The 12,492-nt window shown below is 47.2% G+C and overlaps 1 protein-coding gene across 3 annotated transcripts in view; it reads right to left on the reverse strand.

Annotated features, from left to right (window-relative positions):
- The window catches only part of UGGT1 (UDP-glucose glycoprotein glucosyltransferase 1), a 147,172-nt gene that overhangs the window by 26,174 nt on the left and 108,506 nt on the right, over positions 1–12,492 (reverse strand). For all 3 annotated transcript variants that reach the window (XM_008158130.3, XM_028134827.2, XM_028134826.2), the window contains 8 exons: positions 12,219–12,321; positions 11,344–11,423; positions 9,873–10,062; positions 5,657–5,815; positions 4,412–4,497; positions 2,425–2,509; positions 680–768; positions 164–268 (listed from right to left, as the gene is read on the reverse strand). In XM_008158130.3, coding sequence (XP_008156352.3) covers positions 164–268; positions 680–768; positions 2,425–2,509; positions 4,412–4,497; positions 5,657–5,815; positions 9,873–10,062; positions 11,344–11,423; positions 12,219–12,321 — 897 coding nt within the window. The remainder of the gene's footprint in view (positions 1–163; positions 269–679; positions 769–2,424; positions 2,510–4,411; positions 4,498–5,656; positions 5,816–9,872; positions 10,063–11,343; positions 11,424–12,218; positions 12,322–12,492) is intronic.

Genomic DNA, 12,492 nt, shown 5'->3' on the forward strand with positions numbered 1-12,492 from the left:
CTGCTAGCCAGATCAAACCCCACGGAAATCTCTCAGAGCCCTCGGAGCACTCCGGATGCACAGAAGTGTGCCGGGCAGGAGTGCACGGAGCGCTTCCTCTCTCAGTAAGAACACGGTGACAAATTCACTCTTAATTCATACGGAAAACACCAACAGTACTAACCGGAGAAATCTTTCATAGAGATGACCCGATGCAACGGAGAAAATATTAATTATGTCGTCTTTATCTTGTTTCACTTCCTCGGTCCTCTGTCCTCCTGTGAAGCCCCTATAATCAAAAAGGGAAAAAAAGCACAAAAGGGGAAATGCTCAGACAGACAGCGGCCGTGAGGGGGAGCGGGAGATGGGCCTGACAGTCCCGCGCCTTCCCTAGCAAGTGGCGCAGCGGGACCAGGAGCAGGGCCCCTCCCGCCCGCCGGGTGAGGAGAGGGGCAGCTGCAGGAAAAGACAGAACACAGACGGCAGGCCCGCCAGCCCTGCCAAGAGCAGCACAGCTGCAGGGGCAAGAGCAGGAGAGGGCCCTTCCCCAGGGCCGCGGCGTGCCCACGAACGGAAGGGCCATTGCTGGCTGCACACGCAGGATGGCACCTAGAAGGTCTAAGACAGAATGCTTAGCAGAGAGGGAGGATGCTTGTGTCTGTTTTCCTAAGAAAGCACTTTTTTTATTATGCCAATTTACCATTTGAAGGAATCCCAGAATCCAGATTCATTCTCATTAGTTCCATCACTCAGCAAGTCTTCATTCACCATGTCTGCCTTCTTCTGAACCTGCAATCACGGATGACGGACTGAGTCCTCCTGTTGTTTAACAGGCATTGAACTGACGTCCACTGTGGGTACTGCCAACCCCCGGGAATTAATTCTCCCATCAGCAGCACAGCCACTCCGAGGCTCCATGTACTCAACAGAAATATCCCAATCACATGACACCAAACCTGAAGTGAAGACAGCAGCCCCTCTCGTTAGACAATAGCTGTGTTCAGTTTGCAAAATGGGCAAAAACCCTCCAACAACTGTGCAGGAACACAGTCCGAGGGAAACTGCAAGTGTGATTCACCGCCCGAGAGCCAGCGGTCGGGGAGGCGCAGCGGCGTGTCCTGGCAGGAGGCCTGTGTGCGCAGCCTCTGTCCGGATGCACTGGCCGAGCCAGCAGGGCTCCTGGACAGCACAGGGAGGGCCGGCTCCCGCCATGATGTGCGGCTGCGTTGGGCTTTCCTGGCGTGAGAACTGTGGGTTCAGTTCCTGACCAGCACAGCAAAGTGAGTAGCTGCTCAACAAAGTGAGTCGTAATCCTTTTGCTGGTGGAGGGGCTCGCCTCCAATTTGTAAAAAAACACAAAATCTGCGAAGCACAATGAAGCAAAGTGCAATAAAATGAGGCATGCCGGTGTTTACTCTGTGAGACCTGTGAATTTAAGGCACTAAGAACTTGAACATTCTGAGAGTAGAAAGAAGTGAAAAGAAGTTAAATGAGCTACCATTTATAATTATTGAAATTTTCATTGGCATTATCCCCAATTTCCTGAGAATAAAATTATGAATAACCATGTAAATTATGGCGTATCTGCACCACAATGTCTATGAAAACATTTTATCTGAAATGAGACTTCTATTCTCACTGAGATCACCCAAAAGTGGGCTCTCGGCTGAAGCAAGTCACAAATGAATTTAGAAAAGACATTTTGTACTTAAAGCTGCATTCCTATAAACACGACAGTGAAATTCCAATGATGAATTAGTCTTGGGTTTCTTTTTCTTCCCCTGTCAGCTTTACTGAGACAATTATGACAAATAACATTGTATAAACTTAAGATATACAATGTGATAATTTTGTCTACATACATACTGTGAAATGATTACCACAACAGATTATTATTGGAGTTAACACATCCATTAACTCACAAAGTTTGGGGCTGGTTTCAAGATATTTATTTTTATTTTTTCAGTGTAAGAATGTTTTATTTTAAATTTTATATCTTTATTGTTGAAAGTATTACAGGTGCCTCCCCTTCCCCCCCACGCCTTCGCCGGTGTCCATGGGTTATGCTTATAAATTCTTTGGTTAATTTCTCCCCACCCCACCTTCCTTCTGAGATTCGTTAGACTGATATATATTTTTATTTAATATGTTTTATTTAAAAACTGATTTCAGAGAGGAAGGGAAAGGGAGAAATAGAAACATCAACAATGAGAGAATCATCGATTGGCTGCCTCCTGCATGCCCACACTGGGGATCGAGCCCACAACCCGGGAGGCTGTGCCCTGACCGGGAATCGAACCAGGACCTCCTGGTTCATGGGTTGATGTTCAACCACCAAGCCATACTAGCCGGGCGCGATGCATATTTTAGATAATATCTACCGAACGCCAGAGTCCTGCTCCTGTTAACAACTATAAAAGAGCTGCCTTGATACACCAAACTCACCTTCACTTTAATAATTTTGCTCTTGAAGTTATTGAGGACGACAACAACTTCACCGGCATCGGGCGGAGAGTCTGTCCCGTCATGGCTGAGGAGAAAGGGAGCAGTAAGAGGGACGCCACAAACCACAGCTCCCCGATGCAGGAGCTGCTGACACCCACCCCACACCTGCCCCATCACTGGGGCGCCCAGAGTTTTCCAGAACAGACTTATTTCCACGGCCGCAGGAAGCCCCTTCAAGGGAACAGAAGCACTTGCCAAAGTCTCTGCTTTAAACCCCGTGCATCCCCGTCCGTCACAGCCCAGACCTCCTTCCCGAGTCACTGAAATGACCTTTCAGCGTGAGAGCGCAGGGCCGCCAGCGTGACGGCCACGCCCCGCGCCGCCCGTGGGGAGTGCGGAGAGCCAGGCAGAGAGGACCCGGGGCTCACTGTCACGCAGGGCAAGTTCTCAGGCAGAGGCGCCGAGAGGCTCTGGAGGTGGGAACAGGGGCTGGGGGAGGCAAGTGGCCAGGGAAAGGCACGCGGAGGGCCGTTTAGAAAAACAGAAGCGTCTTACGGCAGATCACAATTCTGTGAAATGCTATTTGGGGAAAACATCGTTGGGAGAGAACTACTGTTGATAATGAAGAACGTGTTATAACACAGAGTCTCCATGTCCCGGGCAACAAACACCCGGTCAGGCCGGTCCAGGGAGCAGAGGCGGACACAGCAAGAGGCCGTGCGAACCAGCGCTACGGAAGCCACGTCCTCTGCGCGCCGAGAGGACGCCTTCCGCACAGCTCACCACCAACCTCAACTGTCGGCAGGGTTCAGACCACCCCTCTGTAGAGGCAGTGCAATTTTTAAAACCAACAGTCATTTGTCACAAACCTTAAAGCCAGACCCCTGCTCCTGACGAGACGCCCTGAAGCCTTGCTCCAGCCCACGGCAGGCCAGGCCAGGCCCGGGCGCACCAGGACCCACGCTGCAGCTCACAGGGCTGCTCCCCTGCACCTCAGGGTCGGGAAACAGGCTATGGGGCGGGGAAGTCTGACTGTCCCACATTTCCTTCCTCCCTTCCTGAGATGACCGACTTCTCACAGCGTGGTTCCATCACAGCGAGGTGACTGACAGCAGAAAGAAAACGGGACCTAAAGGCCCATCTCTCCCTCCCCGCCCAGCGCGCAGGCGCCCCGAGGGCGTGCGGAGTGGCTCTGCGAGAGCTGGCCGTCTGGAGGCCATGTGGGAGCGGCCTAGGCTGAATGGGGGGGGGGGGGGGCGGTGACTTCAGGAGGGGGACCTGCCGAATGCTGGGCTTTGTTCTGAGGCAGCTGTGCGGAATGACCCAAGCACATGAAGCCGGTAGAATCTGGTGCCACCCAGGCAGAGAACGAACTAGAACTACTGCCAGCTGTATACTGCAGAAGGGCGCTGGCTGCCAGTGCGCCGCCCACCGGAGCAGGGCCGTGAAACCCTGTGCCGGGCTCCCTCGGCTCCCTGCACAGTAGCAGTGCCTGGGAGCAAAGGGCCAGAGGCGCAGGGCGGGCCCAGCAAGTGCATCCTGGGATCTCTGTGGTCTGACTCCGTCTCCTGAAGTGAAAGGCTCTTGCTGGCAGCTGGCAGCCCAGACCCACACCCACTGGCCCTGCTGTGCAGCCTGAGTGGGGGGGATGGCAAGGTGGTGGCCGTTTCACAGCTGCCTGCAGCGTCCCTCCAAGGACTATCCGTGAGGGAGGAACCAGGGCTACCCTGGCCCCAGGAAACCAGGTGAAGGGGGAGCCGCAGCCTGTTCTACGTGGTCCTGCTACACAGCCTGGCATCAGCGGCCCCGACCTCGGGCTCGCCGGAGGCCGTGGGCTTTCTGCAGGGCTTGTACCCGCAGAGGCAAGGCCAGGCCTTCAGGGGGAGGGTGCCAGGCCCGCGGACATCTGGAGCGCCGGGCTATAAGTTCAATTCTGCCCCCCTGGCTAACTGCCACCGTGGTGCTCCATGTGCATCACTTCTCCTACCTATAGATCCTGTAAATGTCTTCGGAGCGGCCCTTCCTCAGCCGGAGAACCCAAGCTCCTGGGTTGGCTTTTAACTGGAAGTAACCCTAGGGTGAGAAGAAAAGACAAATTGTAGCAGGAGTCCAAGAACAGAGTTAGTCTCTTGAAAACGCACATATTTATACCCTAAACCTGCTTTAGAACAAGTTGGAAAAGTAAGAAATAGGCGTACACATTTCATTGCTGTCAGAGCAATGACATCATCACACATGGAGCCTCTGGACAACGGCACTGCCCGTCTGTGAGGCTGCAACGCGAGCAGTTCTCGCCTGTTACGATGAAGGTAATTCTGACCCCAAGAGACCCTGAGCATCTGCTAGGGTTCCCAGACCACACTGGAGAACTGCTCAACTAGGGTCATGTGTATTCTGTGGAGTATTCTGCAGCTTTTAAAAACAATGAGGTGGATCTATATGCACTGTTATATAACAAGATGCAGAACAATGGAACAGTGTTTACAATACAGTACGAACAAACAAAACAAATTTATACATTTTATACTTAGATGTATGCATGCAAATACATAGAAAATTCTAGAAGAATTGTGGTTAATTTTAGGAAGAGAAATTGGTGGCTTAGTAACGGAGAATGTTTGCTTTATCTGTATTTGAAAAAAATGACCACAAGGAGGTTGCACACATGTATTGCTGTTGTCATTAAAATAAATAGCTGGTCTTCATCTTAAAAGTTCTCTTTCAAACATCAATATCCTGTTTTTGAGGGACAGTTATTTCTTTTTTAAATAGTCACCTATATTTGAAATAAGATAGCTAACAAATCAGTGCAACACAAAAAAATCTACCTGTTAGAAACACTAGGAAAATACAGGTCAGCCCCGCCAAGAGCCTGCCCTGAGCCGCCCTTCAGTGAAGAACCAGTGTGTGACGTGGGAGGAAGCTGCACGCCGCCAACGGAGAGGAGCGCTACCGCTCCGAAGTAATGCGTGTGCGGGCTCCAATGTGCTTTAGAGTGGACCATTCCAGCACGCTTTCTTCTAAAGCGACATGTAACTACAACCTGTAATTTTAAACAGGATTTCTGTACTGACCAAATGTAGTTAGCCATGAATTTTAATCTCACTCATGTTCAGAATGCTTGATGAATCATTGATGGCTGCCTCCTGCACACCCACCAGGGGATCAAGCCATCATAAACGGCAGTGCCCAAGCACAGGACGCGGTGCCCCCCTCGATGCCCGGTCATTACCAGGTTGGCCATCACGATGGTGTCCACGACAACAGGGCTGGCTGAAGCTCCCAGCGTGAACTGCAGGCCTCGCGGAGGCTGCCCGGTGGTGATGTCATAGCAGTGACCTTCCAGGAGGAGGTACTCCAGCTCGTACTCAGCAGCCACCACGCTGTCCACCTGCAACACCACACTCCCATCACTTAGACCACTTGGCAGTAAAGAGAAACAAACTACATGCAACTACATGGATGAAGCGAAAATGCATGATGCAAAGTGAATAAAGGCTTATGCTTAAGGCTGACATATCGTAGGACACATTTATAAGAAATTTAAAAAAAGCCAACTTCAGTGACAGAAAGCACATCTGCAGTTGCCTGGGCCAAGAGTGGGAAGGGCACGGCCTGCCTGGGGCCCGGGGAGCTTTCAGGGTGAAGGACTGCTCTGTAACTTCACTGGCCTGTGGTTGCAGACAGTATTCAATTTTAAAAACTAAGGTGGGTTGAAAAGAGATTTTAAAAAAAGAGGTTACTCCACAAGCAGGATGGGGAGATTCTAACTAGAAAGGTAGTACAGGGCAAGCATGGAACATAAACTGCCAAACAAACGAACAGATCTAAATCTAAATAGTGGAGAAGATAGAAAAGACAATCCTACAAGGATTCGTTTACTAAGATAACATGGAAACAATGAGAAAAATCCAAGAAACATCAGAGACGCAAATTCATCTTGCCCTTCAGATTACAGCTGAAAATACTGCTATTCTACATGCAACTGTCCAAAATGGCTCCATAATGGCACAGAATCATCCATGTTCTACACCAACTGGCAAAGTTACCCCTGATTCCTTGCAGAAAACAGCTGCAGTGTCTGGGGGCAGCCTGGATTTCGCTTATTAAAGAGTTTCTGCCCTAGGCTCGGCTTTGTAACGCGAGCTATTGCTACTGATGCACCCTTGGGGCCAATATGTAGTGACACGGCAATGCTAACCTCAATTCCAGAAGCGCAGTAACAAGAGCTAAGAGGTAAGGGTCCAGCCGAAACCGGTTTGGCTCAGTGGATGGAGTGTCGGCCTGTGGACTGAGAGGTCCCAGGTTCGATTCCGGTCAGGGGCGTGTACCTTGGTTGCAGGCACATCCCCAGTAAGGGGTGCGCAGAAGGCAGCTGATTGATGTTTCTCTCTCATCGATGTTTCTGACTCTCTATCCCTCTCCCTTCCTCTCTGTAAAAAATCAATAAAAAAACATATTTTAAAAAAAAAAAAAAAGAGGTAAGGGTCCAGGCCCTGGGTGTGCAATGCAATGCCAAGAAACAAGAGAAAGCCTTGGGGGTGTGGGAGAGATCAACCAAAGTACTTGCCTGCATATATGCATAATCCATGGACACAGACAGTAGGGTAGTGAAGGCCTGGGTGGGGGGGACATGTATGGGGTGGAGCAGGTTAATGGGGAAAAGGAGGGGGACATCTATAATACTTTCAATAATAAAGATAAATTTTAAAAATAATCTATAATAAAAAAAGCATAATATGCTAATTAGACCAGACAGCCAGACGTCCTTCCGGACAACCTTCTGGACAAAGCCAGGGCTGAGAGGGCTGAGCCCCTTGCATGAATTTCGTGCATTGGGCCTCTAGTCTCTCTATATAAAAGCCTAAGTGACCATTCGACCGTTAGCTATGATGCAAACTGACCACCAGGGGGCAGACGCTCAACGCTAAGGCATGGAAACATGGAGCAGACTGTTGAATCTCAGAGGAAAGGGGAGAAGCGGGAGGGCGGGAAGAGATTAACCGAAGATCTTATATGCATACTAGAGCCTAACCGGCAGTCCGACATCCCCCGAGGGTCCTGGATTGCGAGAGGGGGCATGAATCTGTGCCCCGGCCTCTAGTCATAACAGAAACGAGCGCCCAGGCTCTGGAGACAGGGAGGAAACCCGTGTTGCACCTGACTCTGTGCCTCCGTGTACTGCTCTTCAGGGCTGCTTGTGGCTGTTTCATAGCCTCTTCCGCAAAAGCTGGTTCCTCGGGAGCACAGACTCGACTTCCTATTTCTTAAAAAGATGGAGGCTAGGACTGCGGTGGGGAGTGAGGTGAGTGTGCACACACAAACACGCTTCCCTAACTCAGTGCCTAAGGGACCCTTCTTAAAGAAACCGGACTGGTTTAACCCGATGAAAAAGACAGAAATCCTCTGGTGGCTATTTTTAAGTTCTGATCTCCAAATGCCCAAGAAGACAGAACATAGAGAAAAATCAGTGAAGCCAAAACTGGTTCTTCAAAAATATCAACAAACTGACAAACCTTTAGCTAGAATGACCAGGAAAAAAAGAGAGAAGAGCCAATTTACTGAAATTAGCAAGAAAACAGGAGACATTGCTACTAAAATTAAAAGGCTATATGAAAATGTTATGAATAACCGTATGCCAACAAATTAGATAACCTTGGTAGAAAGATAAATTCCTAATATATAAACACTCTGGAAACTGACAAGCTAAAACAGAAAATCTAAATAGGCCCATAACAAGAGATTGAATTGGTAATTTTTAAATTTCCCAATTAGGCAAGAAAATTAAAGAAATCTGGTTTGGAAAGAAAGAAGTAAAATTACCCCTATGTGCAGGTGACATGATCTTGTACAGGCTTGTATATACTAAAACTACAAAACGTTGTTGAAAGAAATTAAAGATTTAAATAAATGGAAAATCAGCCCATATTCATAGATCAGAACACTGTATTGTTAAAACGGCAAATTTCCAAATCTAGGGATTTAATGTAATTCCTATTAAAATCCCACAGCCTTTCCTGCAGATATTAACAAGCTGATTCCAAAAGGCAAAAGAGCCAAAATAAACTTGAAAAAGAAACAAAATTAGAAAACTCACACAAAGCCATTTCAGAACTCATTACAAAGCCATGTGGTATTGACATGTGGTACTGGCCTGAGGATAGACACAGATCAACGGAATGGAACTGAGAGTCTACAATTAAATATTCACATTTAGGATTAATTCATCTTCAACAAATGTGTCAAGACCATTCAGTTGGGAAAAGAACGGTCTTTTCAATAAATGATGCAACTGAAAATCCACTGAGAATAAAGCTGACACCCTCACAGTATACACAGAAATAACTCAAAATGAATCAAAGACCTAAATTTAAGAGTTTAAAATTTTGGAAGTCTTAAAAGAAAACATAGGAGCAAATCTTTGTGACCTGGTATTAAACAATGGTTTCTCAAGTAGAACACCAGAAGGAAATACAACAAAAGAAAAAAACAGGTAAATCAGACTTCATCAAATTTGAAACGTCTGTGCTTCACAGGTAACCCATGGAATGAAAAAAACTTATTTGCCAATAATGTATTTGATAAGGGACAGTATCCAGGCTATATAAAGAACTCCTACAATTTGACAAAAAGACAAGCAATTTTTAAAAACAGGCAAAAGATTTGAATACAGATGAACATTAAACACATTAAAAAATGCTTATCATCATTTGTCATTGGGTCAGGAATGGAAAATGGTATAGTCACTTTGGAAAACAGCTCAGCAATCCTTCAAAAGGTCAAACATAGAATTATCATACGACCTAGCAATTCTACTCCTAAGTATATACCCAAGAGAAATAAAAGCATATCTATAAAAACTTGTGCATGGATGTTCATAGCAGCATTAATCATAACAGCCAAAAAGTAGAAGCAACCCAAATGTCTATCAATGAATAAATAATTGACATGTGGTCTATCCATACTAGGGAATATTATCTGGCAATAAATTATCTGGCAATGTGCTAACATATGCTACAACAAGGATAAATCTTGAAAATAAATTTAAAGTGAAAGAAGGCAGTCATAAAAATGATTCCATTTAGATGCAATGTCAGAACAGGCAAATCCACAGGGACAAAGGTTAGAGTAGTGGTGGCCAGGAGGAATGAGAGTGACTGCTAACGGGTGTGGGGTTTCCGTCGGAAACGTCCTATCATCAGGTAGTGATGTTGGTTACAGAGCTCTGTATTAAAACTACTCAGCTATCCATTTTAAAAGCGTGAAGTCTATGGTATGGGAATTAAATCTCAATGAAGCTATTATTCTAAAGAATATAATTACACCTGAATATTGACATCTCAAAGGCCTGCCTAGACGGTGACCAGTCTGTTCAGTCAGGGGCTATCACCACTACACCTAAAGCAGGTTCTCACACGATTAACACTTGGACGCGCTGACACGCTTACCTCTTCTAAATAAATGTTATCCAGATCATACGGCGTCCTGACAGACTCTACCATCCAACTCTCAGGTGTGTTCAAATTCAGAGTGAACAGAGGAGACTGTGGCATATCCAAAAATTTGGCTATTGGACCCTTAGCAAAACTATTGTCTGAAGTAAAAGAAATCTCTGGTTCTAAGACGTAACGGTAAAAGCTGAAAATAAAAAGGAAAGTGTTAATTTTTAAAAAATGCACCCACAGTCCTTGAGATTACAGGCCTCCATAAAGGTCACTGGTTTCCTTCCAGATTGGGAAGGAGTTTCCAAAACTGTTTCTGACCGAACTGGCCTCCTGTGGTTGCTGAAGATGCAAAGAAGAGGCAGAGGAAGAGGCCTGGGAGGGAGGCCGCCCCTCCGGTGCGGATGTGGGGTTTAGGCGTTTCCTGAGTGTTTGCCTTTCTTCAGTGAGAAACTCATTTTTATCTTACCAAGTCCTAAATGGTGACTGGGTTGTCAGATGCACCCTGAAAACACTATATGTAATAATTTAAACATTTCTCCTGAACAAGGGCAATGGTGGGAGCTGGGAACTCTTTTGTCTCTTTCAAACTCTGTTTAAATTCAATTAGAATCGGCCCTAGCCAGTTTGGCTCAATGGATAGTGTCAGCCTGTGGACCGAAGGGTCCTGGGTTTGACTCCGGTCAAGGGCATGTACCCCAGTTGCAGGCTCCTCCCTGGCCCGGGCCCTGGTCCGGGCTCGTGCAGGAGGCAACCAATCAATGTGTTTCTCGACCGGGAGACTGGCCGGCCAACCTCCGGCGTCCCCTTCCCCAGGCGGCCCTGTTATCGGGGTGGACCAGCAGGACCCCACCATGCACTGGGCCTCTAGTACAGAAATAAACTCACTTAGACTCTAACCTATAGAACACAGCATATTTGTAAATCAGAAATTTCCCGTAGCCCCAATGTGTGTCACACTGTGACCAGTGACTGCTTTCTGTATCTTTTTTCATAACGACATTTCCTTTTTTTCATAACGACATTTCAGCTCCGAGAGGAAGCTGCCTCCTTTGGAGATGCACACACAGGAGCCTCCACGAGCTCCTCGGACGTCCACCCTCCACCTGAACTCACTGCTCGGAGTTTAAGGTAAAGACGCACAGACAAGTCTTTTCTCAGCGCAGCACACAGAGGTCAATGTAATAGCTACACTGATCAAACGTTCTAAAATTAGAGAACGGTATAATTCTGACCAACGAAAGAGAGAGAGAGAGAGAGCAGCTCAGGGAGAGTGGCTAGTGCCACAGAAGTGCACCCATCCCCACCCCCCCCACACCCACCCCACACCCACAGGGAGTTCCTACAACTTCTGATTGGAGCAGGGAGCTAGCAAACCTAAGCATTCAGTAAATGATCTTTCCAAACATGACAATCCACTTTAAACCCAGCTTTTAGATGTTTGTCAGCTGTTGATTTCTTAAAGAGCTTGATTTACCTTTTTAGAGGCATGTCAGAAAGTTTAGATTGGCAGTTCATAAAGACTCTTAGATTCATGTTGATCAGCTGAGTTAACACCTAAAAGAGCAAACCAGATGACAAAACATAAATTTATCTCTTGATACTAAAAGACAGAACATTTCTTAACTTCTCAAGAAAAGAGACACACTCTAGCGCACAATCTAAATCACACACATGCGCGCACACACAGGCACACACACACACACACACACACACACACACACACACACACACACGTGCGCACGCCACGGACACTGCAGCCACCGGCCCTACGCAGGTGTGAAGCAGCAGCATTTTGAAAGTCCCCCCGGTGCAGCTTACATACTGTGGTATGAGAACACGTGCACACAAATACCCACGACAGAAGGTTAGTTTGTTACACTTCATTAAAACTTTATCTTTAAAAAAACCCACAACATAAAACAAGTTGAAGCAACGGTCTTTTAGGCAGAGCTCTTTTAAATGTTCTCAAAACTGCAATGCCTTATGCATATCTAAGACATGCTAGTTATAAAAGGGAAAATGATAAAGCAAAATTCTTTTACCTTTTTAGCTCTTCATCATCATAAATTACAGTATGGCATAATCAATTTAATGCAAAGACATTGTGCTCTAAGTAAGGGTACTTTTTTCTCCTCAGCACGAGCCAAGCAATCAAAGCTGTGCCAGCTAAGGTTAGGAAGCTGCTGGCAGAGCTGCTGCCAGTCTGCCTGAAGACACGAGCTCGCCCAAGAGGCCTTCCGGGGCTTCCGATGCCTCTGCGGGTCACTAAGGGACACTGAGGGCCTCCGAGAGCAACGGGCACGCGGTCACTTCCCAGGAGGACGGTATGACCCCCCGCGCCGTCCATACCAAGAGCAGTGGGGCCAGTCTCTGTGATTCTCTGGTGACAGGGTCAATGATGGCCACGACATCAAAGTACGTCTCCCCTTCTTTTGGCCTCAGTTTAATTGCACTACAGAGATCAAAAGATAAAGCATTAAGCTGGAGGAAAACAAGAAACAAAGTTAATTTGCTTTTGCCGCAGGGGTTTGGAGGGGCAGGGGGTAGGGCAGAGTCCAATATAATTTATCAGTCCTCTTAGCATTTCAAAAAAACCTCATCTCTAGAACTAGGCCCCTGGCGG

The sequence above is a fragment of the Eptesicus fuscus genome, chromosome 11, assembly GCF_027574615.1.
Source record: "Eptesicus fuscus isolate TK198812 chromosome 11, DD_ASM_mEF_20220401, whole genome shotgun sequence".
Taxonomy (NCBI): domain Eukaryota; kingdom Metazoa; phylum Chordata; class Mammalia; order Chiroptera; family Vespertilionidae; genus Eptesicus; species Eptesicus fuscus.